This window comes from Setaria viridis, chromosome 6 (assembly GCF_005286985.2).
Source record: "Setaria viridis chromosome 6, Setaria_viridis_v4.0, whole genome shotgun sequence".
Classification (NCBI taxonomy): Eukaryota; Viridiplantae; Streptophyta; class Magnoliopsida; order Poales; family Poaceae; genus Setaria; species Setaria viridis.
In genome coordinates this window covers 3,105,680-3,125,904 of record NC_048268.2, presented here as the reverse complement: position 1 = coordinate 3,125,904, position 20,225 = coordinate 3,105,680, and the positions used below count along the sequence as shown (strand labels likewise).

The 20,225-nt window shown below is 44.6% G+C and overlaps 1 protein-coding gene and 1 pseudogene across 1 annotated transcript; both read left to right on the top strand.

The window, feature by feature from the left end:
• Positions 1-3,483: 3,483 nt before the first annotated feature.
• On the top strand, positions 3,484-4,620 carry LOC140223078 (germin-like protein 8-7; annotated as a pseudogene).
• A 5,699-nt stretch (positions 4,621-10,319) lies between these two features.
• LOC117861311 (germin-like protein 8-5) lies at positions 10,320-11,376 on the top strand. Its single transcript, XM_034744842.2, has 2 exons — positions 10,320-10,521; positions 10,690-11,376. The coding sequence occupies exons 1-2, from the start codon at positions 10,407-10,409 to the stop codon at positions 11,247-11,249; spliced, it is 675 nt and encodes a 224-aa protein (XP_034600733.1). The 5' UTR covers positions 10,320-10,406; the 3' UTR covers positions 11,250-11,376.
• The last annotated feature ends 8,849 nt before the right edge of the window (positions 11,377-20,225 follow it).

Genomic DNA, 20,225 nt, shown 5'->3' with positions numbered 1-20,225 from the left:
CACCAAGTACACTGGGGAGATGAACCCCGGTGTATGGCCTGAAGACTTCCGGCTCACCTACCAAGCCAGTGGAGCGGATGATGACTACTTCATCATCCAGTACCTCCCCATCTGCGTAGGAGAGTTTGTTCGGGCATGGCTCGAATTTCTTCTACCCAATAGCATCCACGACTAGGCGGACCTTAAGAAGGTCTTTGTCGGGAACTTCCAGGGGACGTCCGTCCGTCCCGGGAACACCTGGGACCTCAACAGTTGCAAGCAGGAGCCCAACAAGTCCCTGCGGGATTACATCTGCAGGTTCTCTAGGTAGTGCAACTCCCTTCCTGATGTAGTTGACGCAAACATCGTCAACGCATTCCTATCCGAGATGACCTGCAAGTCCCTGGTCCACAAGCTTGGCTGCATGAAGCCCCGGACCACCCGTGACCTGCTCAACATTGCCACGAACCACGCCTTCGATGAGGAGGTGGTCGGGGTGGTCTTCAGCGGCGGTCGGGACAAGGGCAAGGCCAAGCGTGAGGTCCAGGATGAGGGCCCCTCCACACAGAAGAGCAAGAAGAACAAGAAGGACTGGCGCCACCTGACCAACCCAACCCTGGCCGCCGTGACCGAGCGCCTAGGCAAGTAGCCCCAACAGGGCCAACTCGACCACTTCGACAAGCTCATGGAGAGCCCGTGCACCAACCACGCCTACCCCGTCAAGCACCTCTACAAGGACTACGAGCTCCTCAAGCGCTTCCTGCAGCAAGCTGCCAAACCCAAGGAGGGGAAAGGCAAGGAGGACGTGGCCAGAAGGGGGGGTGCCACAGGCAAGGATGGAGACGGCTTCCCCGACCCTAAGGGATGCCTCATGATCTTCAGGGGGCCCGACGCCGACCACAGCAAGCGCCAGCACAAGGTGCACTATCGAGAGGTATGTGCCGCCGAGTAAGCCATCCCCTCTTTCCTTCGCTGGTCGGACTCCACGATCACATTTGATCAGAGTGACCATCTTTCCCACATTCCCCAACAGAGTCGCTACCCACTCGTTGTCAACCCCATCGTCAACAAGAAGCGCCTCACCAGGGTACTGATGGATGGAGGCAGCGGCCTCAACATCCTGTACGTCGAGACCCTCGATGCCATGCACGTCCCCTGGTCGGAGCTCCGTCCTATGAGCTCTCCCTTCCACAACGTGATCCCAGGGGCGCAGGTGTACCCACTCAGGCAGATCGACCTGCCCGTCATGTTTGGTGACCGTGCCAACTTCTGCACGGAGGTCCTGACCTTCGAGGTGGTGGAATTTCCGAGGTCCTACCACGCCATCTAGGGGCGACCATTCTATGCCAAGTTCATGGTGGTCCCGAACTACACCTACCTCAAGCTGAAGATGCAAGTACCGAACGATGTCATCACCGTGGGTAGCACCTTCTCGCACGCCTACACATGCGACCGCGAGCACTATGAGCTCGCCACTAGCATCGTCAACTCCGCCGAGCTCCCGAAGCTCGGGAATGCGGCCGCACCGGCAGTCCCTGACTACAACGAGCCGACCTCCACGAGCTTCATACGTCCGATTGAGGTAACCAAGGCGGTGGAGGTCGACCCCAATGACCCGACCAAGACAGTGCGGATCGGGACCCAGCTCCCAACCAAACAGGAAGGTTAGCTCATCGACTTCCTGTGCGCAAACCGGGATGTCTTCACATGGAAATCTTTTGACATGTTGGGCATATCGAGGGAGGTCGCCGAGCACACACTACGCATCTCCCCGGGCTCAAAGCCCATCAAGCAACGCCTGCATTGTTTTGATGACGAGAGGCATAGGGTGCCACCTATCAATGGTGCATGCAGCGATGCTTCGCCGATCAAATCGATCCACCCGACCAGCCCAACCAAGTCGAGCGGCCAAAACCTACTATTGCCATCTACGTGGACGACATAGTAGTAAAAACGGCTCAAGCAAGAGACCTGATCGAGAACTTAGCCGCAACATTCACGAACCTCCAAAGGTTTAGCATCAAACTAAATCCGGAGAAATGCATTTTCATGGTTCCAAAGGGGAAGCTGTTGGATACATCGTGCCAGAGCGCTGCATCGAAGCCAACCCCAAAAAGATCACAGCCATCACCAACATGGGCCCCGTACGCAATGTCAAGGGCGTACAGAGGCTAAATGGTTGCTTGACCACCTTAAGCCGGTTCATCATCCGACTAGGCGAACGGGGGATGCCTCTCTATAAACTTCTCAAGAAAACAGACACTTTCATTTGGACGGAGGAGGCACAACAGGCTTTGAAAGCCTCAAAGCGTCGCTGATGTCAGCCCCAATCCTCGTCGCCCCCGAAAGGGGAGAACCTCTCCTCCTCTACATTGCGGCCACCAACCACATGGTCAGCGCTGCCCTCATCATCGAGAGGGAGGAGTCGGGACACACGCTGAAGGTCCAACGACCGGTGTACTTTGTTAGTGAGGTACTCGTCGACGTCAAAGTTCACTACCCCCAAGTCCAGAAGCTTCTGTACGCCGTGCTGATGGCGACCCAGAAGCTCCTGCACTACTTCACCGACCACGAGGTCATGGTCGTCACCTCATACCTGCTAGGGGAGATCGTCCACAACCGTGACGCCGTGGGACAGATCTCAAAGTGGGCACTCGAGCTCATGGATGGAAGCTTACCTGATTAACTCAAAAGTAAATCGTGTGTGGCAGCTGCCCCTCTACGAGCTGTTCTTGCATGCCTTCTTGGTATCAGGTGAACATGAGTACAGGGAAATTGTTCTTTGTATGAGGTACAATGTGCAGATATTAGGAAGTAACAATAGATTTCTGCACGTTTTTTACTCTTATTTAGGTGAGCGCAAGCATAGTTTGACCTTTGCACTGCACCATACCATTTTTCTAGTTTCTGCAACTATCACAGTCCACAAGCTGCTCATATGCCATCCTTATAATTTTTGTGTGACTCTGTTTTGTTTTAGAAAACTAAATCATCTTTATATTTCAATTTTCTCACAATTTGGCATGCTAATTGCCGTCAACACCAGCCCGCTCCCACACCCACCTCCGCTCCACCACTGATGGGTGGCCCCCACCTGTTATCCCCAACCTCCGACCGAGATCGACCACATCTCCCTTTGTTTTTTGTTTGTTCCTTAACTCCCTAGAATTTTGAAGTCCGAGATTGATCAAATTGAAAAGGGTAACCATCATATGTGTGCCACTCAGGGTAACCATCTTATTTATGCCATTCAACACACAAAGAAACGGGTATACTTTTTATAGATTTGGCCAGGAGCAAAGAGACCTGATCAGATTTGGTAGTAGCGTGTCAAAATATTGAAAGCGACATAGCTTTCAAAGGTTGATGTAGCTGTGTTGTTCCATCAGCAGGTTCTAGCAACCAGAGACCAGTTCTTCTGTTGGCCGGTTCAACGTGTGACTTGCTCAGTTGTTCAGAAGTTCACGATGCTACCTGCTGTGGCTATATAAACACATCCATCCCCCTTCTTCCTCACCAAAGCATCAAGAAAACAAACACAAGCAGCTGGTTAGCCTACTGCGAAAAGCACCGACAAAGAAGCACGAGGAGAAACAAAAATGGCCCCCTCCTACTTCCTTCTTGCTGTGTTTCTAGCATTGGTCGCTTGCCAGGCTAATGCTTCCGATCCTAGCCCACTCCAGGACTTCTGTGTAGCTGACAAGCACTCTCCTGGTATATGCATGAACACTGGCTTAGTTTAATGCATGTTTTGATGTTAATGTAGTAAACACGAATCAAAACAAGTGCTCTTATGTCAGAGTGCACATCTTCCTGTTTCTATTTTCCTTCTTCGTTCTTTATGCATACAGTGAACTTCTAATCTTCTGCGCTACCTAGTTTCTGATCTATGTGTATCTATTTGGCTTCTTCTAAACTTGACGAGCCTAGGAACACCGTGCATAGCAAGGTGGGATCTAATGTCACATTGATCAGTGCCTTGCAGCTCCCTGGTCTCAACACTCTAGGCATCTCTCTAGCTCGCATTGACTATGCACCCTTAGGTCAAAACCCACCGCACACCCACCCCCGTGCCACTGAGATCCTCACGGTGCTCGAGGGGACTCTTTATGTTGGGTTTGTCACCTCCAACCCAAACAACACGCTTTTTGCAAAGGTCCTCAATAAGGGTGATGTGTTTGTATTCCCACAAGGGCTCATCCACTTCCAGTTCAACCCAGACCATCACAAGCCAGCAGTTGCTATTGCCGCGCTCAGCAGCCAGAACCCTGGGGCTATTACCATCGCAAATGCGGTTTTTGGATCAAAGCTACCAATTTCTGATGATGTCTTGGCCAAGGCATTCCAGGTGCAAAAGGGGACAATTGATTGGCTCCAAGCTCAATTCTGGGAGAATAACCACAACTAAGTAATCAATGTTTTAGGTTTGTTGTACCGAGAGTTTTCTTTATATGAATCTTGCATATAACTACATGTTTTAAGTTTATATGCTACGATTTATAAAATATATGGCGAGTGTTAGGTACTACTGACTTCTTGTTAATGTGTGCCTGCGAGTTGTTGTACCATTATATGTCTTCTTTGGATATTATTGTAAACAATATTTTTCTTCAACACAGATTGTCTTGACTTGTACCTCAACTTATTATATTGTCCTTATACCCGCAAAAAACTTATTATTGCCACGAAACATGAAGCCTGTTACACGCAAGATTTTAGCCCATGAAACTGATCGAAGCCGTGCTCAAATGAAACCTCCCGTTCCTCTGGTCGCTCTGGTGTCCTTGCAGATTATGGCTCAGTTGGGATGGAGAGATGATGCTTGCACTGAAATAGAACACGTACTGGAACATAAACAGGTTGTCTAGAATTGTGAAGACAAGCTTGTGCAACAAACTGGTTCCGGTGCTTGGCTGAAGTAACAGTTTTTTGTCTTTGATCGGCTGCGTTTTGAACGATGTCGACATTTCGACAGGCCGCTAGCACTGCTCCTGCTTCAAGATATTGACAAATGGGGTCTGATTATCAGGACCACACGCAGCATCGGAGACTTGCGAATTATGCTGCGGCCAAGTAATCTCATGTGCTAGAAAAAGAAAGGAAATACTCCCTCCATCCAAAAAAAATACAACTCTCGCTTTCTGAGAACTCAACCAATTTTAAATTTGACCAAATTTATGCAAAATAGTACTAACATTTATGGTACAAAACAAATATCAATAGATCAATCATGTAATATATTTTTATACTAAATCTATTTGGAGTCAAACTTGAAACTGTTTGACTCCTCGAGAAGTGAGAGTTGCATTCTTTTTGGGACGGAGGGAGTAAGTGTTACGTTGTAAGTGCAAATAAAACAAGCCAGATTTGCTAGTGTGTCCAACATGATTAGTACAACTTCTGTAATTGTACTTCACATAATGAAAGGACCATTTGAAGGAGGATTAGCCATTCAATTATTCAAATATTTGATAGTGTACTCGTAAACCCTCTTACATAGTGAAGGAAGAAATCACCATTAAAATCATCTAAAATCATTAGTTCTAATTGTGCTTTAGTTCCTATAAATTAACCCAAAAATAACAAAGATCTTTATTACCTATCCTATAATTGCCCACGGACAATGTGGTTGCAAGTTGCAACAACGCGCAAGGAGCAGAATTTTATATCTAACTAATAACACCAATGTTTTAAAAGGAACATCCATACCAGCAAATTTAGACAATTGATGTGCAAACAGTAGTACTATGTTTTGAAATGCACGGTGTTTAGGACAAGATATTTATATTAGTTCACATAGTTTATAAAATTTCATATATTTTAAAACGAAAGGAGTACATTTTTAGAGCTAGGGAAAATACACAAGATATTCAAAGCACCTAGTCAGATGGAGTCCCATTGACTAGTCAACCATACCACACCTAGGCTGTGAATCAAGAAATAGACCCTGCCACAGCCTCCTCTGTTACAGTATCAAGCAACTATAGAATTGAATCTTTGAAAAAATGAACATGTTTTCTCTCACTACGGGAGACCGGAACATTGCCGAGTGCCTGGGGCACTCGGCAAAGCCCCAAAAACACTCGGCGAACCCTTTACCAAGTGTAACACTTGGCAATGGGCACACGGTAAAAATCCTGCCGGCAAACAAACTTTGCCGAGTGTTTTTTGCCGGGCACCCGGCAAAAGCTTTGCCGAGTGCCCAAAAAACACTCGGCAATAATTTCACAAAAAAATAGAAAAAAAACTAGTCACTGGCCGCCGCCGCCGCCACTGCCGGCCACACGCCATCGCCGTCATCGATCTCTGCAACTAACTGCGATACACGGCGGCGTACAGGCTTACCGACGGTGTACTCCATGACGACGGCGACGGTGAGCACGTCCTAGAGGGCTCCCCAGACCTTGCCCAGCGCCGAGAGGAGCCCCTCCGCGCACCTTACCAGGAACTCGACGTAGCCGCCGGTGCCACCGCCGCCGGTCGTCACCGCCTGCTGAACCTCCATGGCAGGCATCACCCTCCACCTGGCCCACGCCGCCATCTCCCTCCCCCTCCATGGATGCGCCACCGCCACCGCCATCTCCCTCCCCCGGCCCCTGCCGCCGCTGTCCCCTCCGCCCCTGCCCACGCGCGCCGTCGTCTTCCTCCCCCAGCTCGCGCCGCCGCCGTCCCCTCCGTCCCTGGATCTCGACGTTGGGGGAGGGAGGGAGGGAGGGAGGGGCGGCCCCGGCCGCCGGATGTCACCGGTGGGGGAGGGCGGCCGGAGAGGGAGGGGGAGGGAGAAGGAGGGGGCCGCCGCCCGGATCTCACCGGTGAGAGGGAGAAGGAGGGGCCGCCGCCCGGATCTCACCGAGGAGGGGCGCGGGGAGGGGGCGGCCGCCGGGGGAAGGAGTGGCGGCCGGCCACCGCCGGATCCGGCCCCGAGGGGCCACCACACCCCCCGCCCACCATGGCCTCCGCCGGATCCGGCCTCGAGGGGCGGCTCGACGGAGGGGAGGGAGGGGAGGGACCCGCCGGAGGAGAGGGGAGGGGGCCGGGGCCGCCCTGGATCCGCCGGAGGAGAGGGAGGGGAGGGGGCCGGGGGAGGGAGATGGCGTCCGCCGGAGGAGAGGGAGGGGAAGGGGCCGTGGGGGAGAGGGAGGGGAGGGGGCCGGGGGGGGCGCTGGAGGGAGGGGGCCGGGGGGGCGTGCGGCGGCGGCGGCAGGAGGCGTGCGGGGAAGAGAGGAGAGTGGGGGGAGGGGACCGGGGGGGTTTGTTTTGTGGTGGGCCGTCTGTTTGCCGAGTGTCCTATGTGGACACTCGGTAAACGGTTTATTTGCCGAGTGTCCACCATAGGACACTCGGCAAATTTTTTTTGAAAAAAAATTAAAAAATATCCAACAGTTTCAAAAAAATACCAAATTTTCACACGAATCAATATATGTTCTCTGTTGACTATACAAAAAGTTTTGTAGTCAAACCAAACTCGACCGTCACTTCGACTCTAAATCTTATCGAATCTTCTCAAAATTACTATTCTTGTTCTGAGATGCTTTGGTTTGTAATCATTGTACATGATGAAATATGCAAAACCTTCTCAATTTTTTTTCATAGCCTCCACGTATTATATCATCACATCATGACAAATCTCATGATTTTCAGACTTTGCTTGTTTTTTTTACAATTTAAAAATACTACTGCCACACGTTCATGGTCGTGTTTCTTGAACAAGATGTTCGAAATTTCTTTTCATTTCATGGGTCAGGTCTCAAATTGGGCCAAATAACATGAATATCATTTTTCTACTCATTTTGTTCCATAATTTGAATCACCTGCAGTTCAAATTTGACTTATACCAAAAATTTCCTTGAAATGCAATTAATTAAATAAATATAGCAAATAAATCCAAAAATATACCAAATTTTAACATGGAGTACCACATGTTGTATGTGGGGAGTAGAAAAAATTTCGTGGTGAAAAGAGGGAAAAAATTATTTTTTTGCCGAGTGTCAAAAAAAAACACTCGGCAAACCCCCCTCTTTGCCGAGTGTCTTTTTTGACACTCGGCAAATTCCCCTCTTTGCCGAGTGTTTTTTTTGACACTCGGCAAAGAGGGTGGTTTGCCGAGTGTTTTTTATTTGACACTCTGCAAAGCCCCGATTTGCCGAGTGTTTTTTATTTGCCGAGTGTTTTTGGCTTGACACTCGGTGAAGAGCTTGTTTGCCGAGTGCTCGAAAAAAAACACTCGGCAAAAAAAATACACTCGGCAATTTCTAGCTTTCCCGTAGTGTCTTCAGGTCAAGTATAGTATAAACTATATATAGTGTTGTAAGAAAAGAGATCCAGCCGCTTAGGAACAGGTAACTGTATGATATGAACAAGTCAAGAAGTTGACTAGGCCAATAACATGGTTACTGACCTGGTATTGTTCAATAGGCAAGCATGTGCGACAGCTACCCTCCTCATCATGGTAATGGAAACCTTGATCTTCTATGACCCAAGTGATCATCGATGACAATAACCTTGAGTTTTTTTACCAGCTGTGTTAGGTACAAAGCATAGATATTATAAGGTTTGTTTGTAAGTGCTCCATGACGTGGGATTTTCTTTTTGAATGCATACGTAACTAAATTGACAGAGGCAACATCATTTCTTCGTAATTAGTTTACACCATGCAGCACAGTCCACCAGCTACACGCTTAATCCAGCTTCTTCTACCAAAGGGACCTGTATATGCCTTAAAAATTGAATCCACTTTATGGGCCTAGGCATAGATGCAGAGCAAGAAAGAAAACCCATCCCACATACCACACGCTAACAAAAAAAAAACTGCACAAGTATTCTCTTTAAGTTAAAACTATATTCTAGTAATATTAACACAGAAATAATCGTTATGTGGATAGACACATTCATGATTTTAAATATATATATACTGTATATATATATTCATCTTTTTCCTCTTATTTAGGTGAGTGCAAGCATAGTTTGACCTTTGCACTGCACCATACCATTTTTCTAGTTTCCGCAACTATCACAGTCCACAAGCTGCTCATATGCCATTCTTATAATTCTTGTGTGACTCTATTTTGTTTTAGAAAACTAAATCATCTTCATATTTCAATTTTCTATCAGTTAATTAACTAAATAATGGATGACACTTTTTTTATGAATCGAATCAATAAAATGCCCGTGGATGGTAACAATTGACAAACCACTACGCATAAAAGAATCATTTACCAGCTTCAACATTTTTCATTTGGATCTCGAGCACTGTAGTGATTAATGGAAATATCTTTTATGAACATTACTCCATAATCTAAACTTCTACATTTTTTTAAAATTAATGCTTACCATCTTGAATCACTAAGCAGCAGCCGTCCCACCATACACTAATAAAGTATCAAGCATAGACTCAGTAAACAAAAAGTTGGTGATCATGTTTTCTTTTTAAGTTAAAACCAGTATATTAAGATTAACGGAGAAATAATTATTATGTGGATAGACATCTGTTCATGGTTTTGAGATTTAATGCAAAATACTTTTTGTATTATCTAGTACTGATCAGTATTTTAAATAATGATCTATGCTTCTAGAGCATTATTAGCCATCACCTGATCCTGCAGTTCTTAAGTCATAGCAAATAAACCACTTAGCAACGCCCGAATACTTGGCCTAAATTAAACAGCAGTTTCCTATACGGGTGTGATGATATGTGTGTGATATGAACAAGTCAAGGAGTTGAATAGGCAGATAACTGTTTCTTATCTAGTAGCGATAGAAGCCGTGCCTGATCAACTCAAAAGTAAAAAAGATGAGGTGATCATGAATGACGATAGGGAGACTGATTATTGTATGAGTATACAAAGTGAATTAATCTAAAAATAAACACCTTTGCACTGTCGACTCTTTAATTCTGTACGTATGTGTGTGTGCAAGCACAGATTGACCGGGATGCACCATACCATTTTTCTAGTTTTCACAACTATCATAGTGCACCAACTACGCGCCTGTGCAGGGCTCATATCGTGTGACCCTGTCAGTTTGCTTTAGAAAGTTGATCATCTCCATATTTCAACTTTTCTGTGGCAGTTAGTTAAGTAAATAATGGACGAGGGCGCTTTCTTTCTGAACCGTATCAGCAGCAGTACCTTGCGTGGTAACAATTAACAAATAATTAAACCACTACACATCAAGGAATTAGTTACCGGCTTTAAATTTTTATTGCGTTGTTTCATCATCAGATTCTAGCAGCCAGAGACCGTTTCTTCTGTTTTGGTACGTTCAACATAGCGAGACTAGTTCAGTCGTCAACTTCATGTTGCCACTTTCTGTGGCAGCCTATATAAGCCCACCATCTCCATGCCCAAAGCATCAACAAGACATACACCATCACAAGCAGCTGAATAGTCTACTTCAGAGCTCAAACACAAAAGCTGAGACAAACTCAAATGGCTGCCTCCTACTTTCTGCTCGCAGCTTTTCTAGCAATGGTCACTTCTCAAGCCATTGCTTCCGACCCTGGCCCGCTCCAGGACTTTTGTGTTGCCGACATACACTCTCCTGGTACGAACGCAGTTGCTTCAAATCATTATGTGTTCCTTAACCAAATCTATATATGATCACAAAAAAATCATTTGTTAACATACATCTACATACAAAAAGCATCTTTATTTACTGCCTCCAATAATTTCTAATATGTGTTTACCAATTTTCTTTCATCTATATTTGCAGTGAAGGTCAATGGATTTGTTTGCAAGGACCCCATGGCCGTGAACGCAGATGACTTCTTCAAGGCAGCCAACCTTGATAAGCCTATGGACACCACGAAGAGCAAGGTTGGATCCAATGTCACTTTGATCAATGTCATGCAGTTGCCTGGACTCAACACACTGGGCATCTCATTGGCCCGCATTGACTATGCGCCGTTAGGTCAGAATCCACCACACACCCACCCACGTGCCACAGAGATCCTCACCGTGCTCGAGGGGACCCTGTACGTCGGATTTGTCACCTCCAACCCAAACAAACTGTTTGCCAAGGTTCTCAACAAGGGTGATGTGTTTGTATTCCCACAAGGGCTCATCCACTTCCAGTTCAACCCAAACCCTCACAAGCCAGCAGTTGCTATTGCCGCGCTCAGCAGCCAGAACCCTGGGGCTATTACCATCGCAAATGCGGTTTTTGGATCAAAGCCACCGATCTCAGATGATGTCTTGGCCAAGGCATTCCAGGTGCAAAAGGGCACAATTGATTGGCTCCAAGCTCAATTCTGGGAGAATAACCACAACTAAATGTAGTTAGTGTTTTGGCTTTGTTATACTGAGTGTCTGCTTTGTATGCGTTTTGCATATTGCTACATGTTTTGAGTTTCTATATGCTACGATCAATAAAATAAATGGTGAGTGCTTATTACTTGCATATTGTGTGCCTGCGATCTGTACCCTGCTCTCTCTGGAAAACTGAAGTAAACTGCATGGAGCTTGTATAAAATTTCTTGAAGTATGTATATTCATGATGTGATGTTACATAAATCAATATTTCTGTGCATCCAGATATGTAGAAGAATGAATATATTTAACATGTGGGTTTCTGGTAGCCTGCATGCAACTGGTTGTTTTGATTTGTGTGTGACAACTTATTGCGCGCACGCGCATATTTCGCGTGAAAAATCACGTGACATATGACTTGTGACTTGGAGCATGCGTGTGTGGGCGGCCTCCCAAGGACCCCCCCTCCCCCCGGGATTTCCTTTTTTGCATTTTTTTTTGCAAAACCATATAGTCCCGGTTGCTAATACCAACCGGATAGGCGGGGGCTGCCCCTGACATGGCGACCGTTTTATCCCGGTTGGTATTTCCAACCAGGATAAAAGGGATTCTTTAGTCCCGGTTGAGGGATCCGGGATAAAAGACCTCCTTTTTGTCTCGATTACTTTATCTCGGATGGTTTTTGGGGAGATTTACGTCCCCCCATCCGGGACTAATACCGGGTTCTCTACCCGTGCGTGCTTCCTCGGCACATAAAATAAAAAAACAACTACCATTGCCCAGCGTCACCTTGGCCCTGTTCACCATCGAGATAAAAATTGGAAATGAACAGGTTGTCTAGCTACAGAATGGTGGAGACGTACGAGCGCGTCAATGAACAAGTGCAAGACGGGTCTCGCAAGCCGCCAGGTGACGGTAGACACGCATGACTTACAAACTGTGCGAGGCGTAGGGGCCGAGTCGATCAGTACAGGATCTTCTCGATGAGGTGGACACGAGAAGTTGCCGCTGCCAGCGCCTGTGGCGGACGTTAAATGATGTCAAGAATTTAAGGCCGTTGATGGCTGTGTGCAGTCGTAAAGGTCAAATTATTTCCATTAAAAAAACGAATTTAAGGCCGGCAACGCTGATCCTGGTTTAGGATTTTGAGGAGTTCGAGTATCAGGACTATGCAGTATCGGAGACTTGAGAATTATAAATGCGTATGCTGCGTTCAAGTAATCACACATCCAAGAACATAAAAAGAAACAAGTGTAGTAAACTGCATATGAATAAGCCAAGAAATCATTAATGTTCATATGATTTATATTTAAAAATGACTTGATCAGCATTATATAGATTATTGTTTTGTTAAACATGATTAATCACAGCCCCACTACTTTTCATATGCAGCTGCTTAGTGTGCCAGAAGGAGCAGGTATGGGTATGATTTATGAACAAGTCAAGTTGACTAGGCAGCTGATCACGTGGTTACTTTGTATTGAAAGAAGCTTTACTTGTTTAGCACAAAAGCATGTGCGATAGCTACCGTTCCCATCTTGGTACGGGTGCACTAGATTAAGTCGTGCAAGTAACTGCTCCAACAAAATTGCCAAGTATAAATGTTGGATACACTAACCTTCTGTGACTCAGGCGATAGATCATAGATGAAAATATGGACATTGTGTAGTAGCTACATTAGGTACAAAGCAAAGATATGATAAGATCTGTTTGTAAAGCCTTTCAGGATATTATTCCGATCAACCATGACTAAATTGCTTATTATATACGCACTTTCTTGTCCTACCAAGGGACTATATATGCCTGATAATTTACAAGATTGAATCCACTCTGAACCAAGGTGAACGCAGGCTGAGAAAGAAAACTAGTCCCACCATACGCTAATAAAATACCAATCAACAAAAGACTCTGTTAAAAAGTTGAACATGTTTTAAGTTGAAACTAGTCTTGCAATAAAAATATATATGTGTAGGACCTGATTATCTCACAAGTAAAGAGTGTGATCACGAGTGATGCCAAGTTATGTGAGCCCAAAAGTAAAATGTGCACGACACCTACCTTGACAAGTTCTCCCTCTTACATCCTGTGTGAGCGCAATAGATTGACCGATGCACTGGTCCATCCTTCTACTTTTCAGATCTATGACAGTGCACCAGCTATGCACACATGGCAGGGTCTGATGTGTTGTACGTGACTCTGTCCCTTTTGTTTTGGAAAATTGGATCATATACATAATACCATTTTTTAGGTGATTTGGTAAATAATGGATTATGACACTTATTAATTTCTTTGTGAACCATATCAACAACAGCACCTTGCATTGCAATAATTAATAAACCACCATTTATGGAAAAGTGAGCATTAGTCCCAGTTGGAGAGAGTCATATCTCTCGAATATCCAACCGGAACTAATTTTTCGGGACTAAAGGTCCCCTCTTTAGTCCCAGGTCACTTACCTGGGACTAAAGACCTTTTTTCTTTTTACCATGAATTCTTTTCCATATTACACTAATTGTTGCTTCACTTATTTATTTATATATATATATATATATATATATATATATATATATATATATTTACCTATACATGTACATCCTTAGCGTACACCACTAAGACGTATACGCTCGTATTTTATGCATGTCATATATATATATATATATATATATATATATTTCATGATAGTATATGCATAATATTAATTATAACTACTATATATACAATTCTTAGTATATAATACACATCAAAGTAGTATCTATATATACAATAATTTGTCCACTTAATTCTTAGGATCCTTTAGGATTTATCGCCTCATCCACCAGAAATTCTATGAGAGCTTCTTGGATTGCCAAAAGCCTATCCTTCTCCAAGAGTTCTTCACTAATCCGTCACATTTGTAATTTGAAAATATATGAATGTTACACCAACAATTATCCTTCAAAATATGTGAATATTACACCAACAATTAAATGGATTTTTGGGAGATTTGCCCCCTACCAACTGGGACTAAAGGCGAGTTTTGTACCAGCGTTTCCATGCGCTGTGAATTAAATTAATGAATATGATACAGTGTTAGGTGAAACTTTAGGAAACAAACTTTTGCATAGAGATAAAGGTCAAAAATTATTATGAGTTAAGCATGTTTTGAATGTCTTGGTACTCGCCCTTTGCTTTCCTCAACAAATCAAATATAATAACGTTGCTTTGATCAATCATAATTATAAGAAGAATCCAGTGGTAACTATGTACATAAATGTCCATATTAGAACTAACTAATACTAATTAGGTAAGGAAAGGAAAACAAAAATAGACGGTACCCACACTTACTTAAATTTGTAAGGCAGTAGTATGTATCGCTTGTAATTCTGTTGCTACAAGAATATGTATATTGCATCCAATGTAGACTTTGGATGATTCCGTATCTGCTTTTGGTTAACAAGTGTTGGGTCCATGAGGCCAACGTTGAAGTAGGATTCTCAGCGGCACCTGTGAATTTGCATCCTACATAATATGAAAGACAAAGTTAGTGGGACGACACACACCTAATAATGAGCTGAGCTAAAATTAACATCTAATTAACACACACTTACAGAACCCAGGCGCTGATAAGAGAGACATCAAGGGCATCTTAATGGTACACTTCATAAATATCCTTGAATTCCAACCACATCAGTTTCTCACCTTCACCGAAAAAATTAATAGGTTTAAGAAGAAGAGGGAACATGCTCTATCATTGGCCAACTGCTCCATGTACCACTTATTGAATTCATACAACTTAGTTGTGAGCTTTCATACCAATTCAGGCCTTACTAGAGGCTTGCCTAACTCAAAGGGCCATTTTGGTACAGTCTTTTCCACAGGTGGTGGTTCATCTTGCCCTAGAACTTTAGCAAGCGAGAGACCTGTCACTTCCATAAACTTAATGACCTTGATTTATTGTTCTAAAGGCAAAGCTGCTATTTGTTGAGCTTCTTGATCTGCTTGTTGATCTTGCTCCTCGAGTTGGGGGATAGTACGACTGGACGACAACTCTCCTTGTTTTTTCTTCTGCCAAGACTTAATTAACGAACGATTGTAGTTCGATGGTAACGTTTTCTTGACTTATTTTTTCATAGCAAAAAAAACTTTAAAGTGGCTTGATCTACTGGCTTAGGCTCCATCTCCTTCGCTTTTCTTTCTGCGGCAATTTTTTTCCAACCTCTCCCTTACATGTGCTTGCGATGCCTGCTTCAATTCCTCGAGAGTCATATTGCCTGCTAGCTTCTTAATAGGTTCAAACTTGTTTGTGTGCTTCCTCGGTTCTTTCGCCTTTGGCTGCCTTCCTTGGCTTGGAAGGCGGTGGTCGCGACTTCTTGAGAGGTGTTCCAAATGGTTCCTTGCTCACACTAGACTTTAGTCCAAACACTGCAGACGGTGATTGAGGAGGGTTGTTTTGTTCATTGTCGCTCCCACCTACAGGACTCGATGGTGTTGGAGATGGTGACCAAGCAGGATGCGACGGTCCCGGTGGTGACGACGGTCCTGGAGATGGATGTGCTGGAGATGACAGTCTTGAGTTCTAAGGAGATGGTGGTTGTGGGGGATCAATGAGAAGAAATGATGCCTCCTGGCTAGGAATGATGATGTAATATTTGCACCATAGAATGATACCATGAAGTGCATCTCCTAGTGTCCTTTCCCCATCACCTCTCGGGAGGTCGAGCTCTAGGCCTTCATATTTACTATCAAAAATTTGCTCCTCCCCAACAATGGAGCAGCCAGGTGGAATCGTCATGCCATGGCTTGTTTGCCTTGGCAGTATTGGTAAAGCACTTCCGTACACCACCTATACATATAGGAGAAATAAAGAAGTTATTAAATTCCTGATTGAGGCGTGGATCAATTGAGATAGTTGCATATATTATATATATGTAACCTTAATAGGGAGGTTGCCAAATGGTCTATACAGCTCACATGAGGTGCGCTGAGTGATGTCATCCACAAGGTACCGTTGGTTGTCCAGCACAACCATGGGTAAGATTGGCATATTCTCATAGAGGTCTCCTCTGGAATCACAGTTGCTTCAGCATTGAGAAGGGCTAACGACCACGTTGGGATCCAGCAGTACTCCAGATTGGGCCATCTCAATAACTGCCAGGGCCACTCGCCAATTAATTTCTTCCGACATTCTTACATCTTGTTCATGCACTTTAGCTTCTAACATGCGCCGCCACCTCTCCTCTTGTTGTTCCTTTCTTCTCTTCTAGCTTTTGTACGTGTCAATGTCCCTATGGAAAGCCTACTTCCTTGAAACCACACCGAAGCCTCGGCAATGTCCTGGGTGTTCGGGATTCCTGAGCGCTAAAGTCAGCTCATCATTCTCTCTATCAAGCTTGAACTTTCCCACTTTAGAATCTTCAATGTTTTCGATAAGCCTAAGGGCCTTCTCACATATTGTTTCATTGAAAACAAGTCCCATCCTCAGGGCTAAGGGTGCCTCCAGGAGCGTAATACCAATTCTTTGATTGATTAGGCTAGTTAATAGTCACTGATACGATACCTCGATCAAGTAGGTCATGTTCCATCTTGCCCTAGATGATGATGGCAATCCTTTTTGGCTTGCGTTAGCACCCGATTGGCACCGTACTTACCAGCTGACGGGTGGTGGGGGTAGGTCGGGGCATCAGGAAGGCAGCACAGGGGGCTGCGACGGATGGCGGCGCAAGAGGGGCGTTGTCGGGGCCACGCGAGCATCGCAGAGGGGGCTAGCCGGAGGAGAAGGGGCGGTCGACGGTGGTGATGCGGCTGGGTGCACAGCGCTAGGCCGGGAGGGCGATGTTGGGGGAGGAGGAGGGCGCCGCCGGGGAGCTGCGGGGCGCGGAGGCGAAGGAGATCAAGGTCAGCGGCATGGCGGCGTGCGGTGTCGGGCCGGGCCACCTGAAGCGACGCTCTGTGGGGATGGGGTGGGGGAGGGGGGTCACATCGGGGAACCAGGGCACGGAGATTATGGTGGCGATGCGGTGGCCGGGGAGCGATGATGACATCATCGTGGATGCCCGCGGAGATGACGGTGGCGATGCGGCGGCTTCGGAGGCGACGAGGATGACGAAAGGGAGCGGCAGGCGATGAAAACGGCTAGGTCCCGAGGATAGAGAAGGGGTTGGAATATTTATATCGCTCTTTAGTCCCGGTTGGTATTACCACTGGGACTAAAGGGGGGGTCTTTAGTCCCGGGTCATAATATCACCTGGGACTAAAGGGTGGCTGGCACGCGGGAGATGAAAATGCCCCCCCTTTAGTCCCTGTTGTTACTACCAACCGGGACTAAACGATATTCTCCCATTTCACTTCCCACGCTATACCAACAGTTTGATTAAATTAAGTTGATTTCTTCATATGTTTCTAAATTGATTTTGGTACTTCTATCATCCAAGAAAAATGGTAATATTCAATATTTTGAACATGCAAAAATATATTAAATTATCAAATAATTTCTACACTTTATTGATAAAAAACTCTTATAATAAATAATTTGATAATGATTAAGTGTATTCAATTGTTTTAAACCTCATAATAATTTTGAACTTGCTCTTGATGGAAGTCCCAATTTCCTCCCCTTTGCATTTCGCGCACAACCTCATAATAATTTGATCAAATAATAATGTGATGACCAAAAAACTCGATGATCATATCTAGTGCATTACATAAATTAGTTTTTCATATCACTAAAATATAATAGAAAGGTTCTGACATATGACCATAGAGCATTACATAAAGGTTGACCGTAGATCATTACAATGTAACATTAAAAAATTTCTTCTTGACCAAATTTCCTTGGTCATGATCACGGCGTAAGTACAGAGCCTCTTCTTTGGCTAGCATGATGCTTGGGTCAACTTCGACAGCGAATGGAGGCATGCCATCAAGCTGATGAAAATCATTTGACTGGTCCGTTTTATCCTTGACTCCCACGGTTACTCTTTTATCTGGAAGAACTATGTGGCACTTTGGCTCCCATTATTTTTCTTTATCTTCTGAATTATTCTTGGGTTTGCTAGATATGTCCTTCACATAGAAAACCTTATGCACATCATTAGCAAGGACGAATGGTTCATCTTTGTATCCAGTCTTGCTCAGGTCCACTATTGTCATTCCATATTGATCTTTCATTACACCACCTCCAGTCAGCTTCACCCATTAGCAACGAAATAGAGGGATGTTCAGCAGTCAGTAGTCGAGTTCCCAAATATCCTTTATAAAATCATAATACAAGTCATTGCTCTTGTGGCTGTCTATGACATCTATACGGACGCCACTATTTTAGTTAGTGCTTTTTTGGTCTTGAGCTCTTGAGTAAAATATATAACCATTTATCTCGCAACCCTGGAATTTCACGATTGTGCTAGAAGATCCCCTAGCTAACCAAACAAGTTGTTCATGAATCATGGAGTTACCCATAAGGTGTTGACGCAACCAAGAGGGAAAAGTAATCATGTGATGACGTATAATTCAAGCATCGGATTTCATTGGGTATTGGAAAAATAGAATCTGGTTGTGTTCCTCGATATACGGGGCCCTCAAGGTTGATTGTTGCAGAATCATGAAGTGTGCTTTATGAAACAAATCACTATCAGTGTTCAAACATGATTTTCTTCCAAGGGTTCCCTTCCCCCGTAGCCTCCCCTTGTGACGTGATACTGGAACCCCAATCAAATTAATTGAGTCAATAAAATGAACACAAAACTCAATGACATTCGATTCCATATCCCTTGGTGATGCTTCGCTTTGGACGGGCATGATTAAGAATATAGTTTTTTAGGATTGATATGAACCTCTCGAAAGATCACATATTGTGCAAGAATACTAGACCGAGAATAGTAATCTTTTTAACTATGTGAACTGGGAGGTGCATCATAATTTTGAAGAAGGATGGTGGAAGTACCAACTCAAAGTTGACAAGACATTGTACCACATCATTCTGTAGCTTTAGTAGCTTGGTTGGATCAATTGCCTTCTGCGAAATTGCATTGAGAAAGGTGCATAGCTTTACGAGAGTCAATCGTACATTCTCTGGTAGAATACCCCTCAATGCAACCAGAAGCAACTGGGTCATCAACATGTGGTAGTCATGGGCCTTTAAATTTTTGAATTTCTTTTCTTTCATATTAATTATTCCCTTTATATTCGAGGAGTATCCAGACTGAACCTTGATACTATTCATGCAATCAAACATGCTATTCTTCTCTTCCTTGATGAGAGTGTAATTGGCAGGATGTAAGTAGTGTTGTCCTTTATCTCTCTTTTTCGGATAATGGTCATCTTGTTGCTTTATAAGTTTCAGGTCCTATCATGCTTCCAATGTATCTTTTGAGTTCCTATAACAACCCAGGAAGCCTTGCATGTTCACGCAAAGATTCTTCATCAGGTTCATCGTGTTAATTGCGTTGCGGACCTCTAGGATTTCCTAATAAGGTAGCTCCCAAAATATAGACTTCTTCTTCTACATGGGTGCACGTCCGTTATCATCGTTCAGAACAGGTTTGCTACCAAGACCCTTTCTAAAGACTACTACATCCTTTATCATCTCAAATACACGCTTTTCATTAGGGTGTGCAGGTTTTTTATAGTCTAGCGCCCCTTTGAAATGCATCCCTTTCTTTCTTAATGGGTGGTTAGCAGGAAAAAATTGACGATGACCCATATACATAACCTTCCTACAATGTTTCAAATACATGATGTCTGTATCCTCCAAACAGTGGTTGCAGGCCTGGTATCCCTTGTTTGGTTGTCCTAAAAGGTTACTCAATGCATGCCAATAATTGATGGTTATAAACAACAATGCTCGTAGGACAAAGCTCTCTTGTTTATCCTGATCCCACACACGTACACCTTCTTCCTTACAGAGCAGTAAAAGCTCATCAACCAATGGTCTTAGGTACACGTCAATGTCGTTGCCGGGTTGTTTTGGGCCTTGGATAAGCACCACATCATAATGAACTTCTGCTTCATGCATAGCCAAGGATG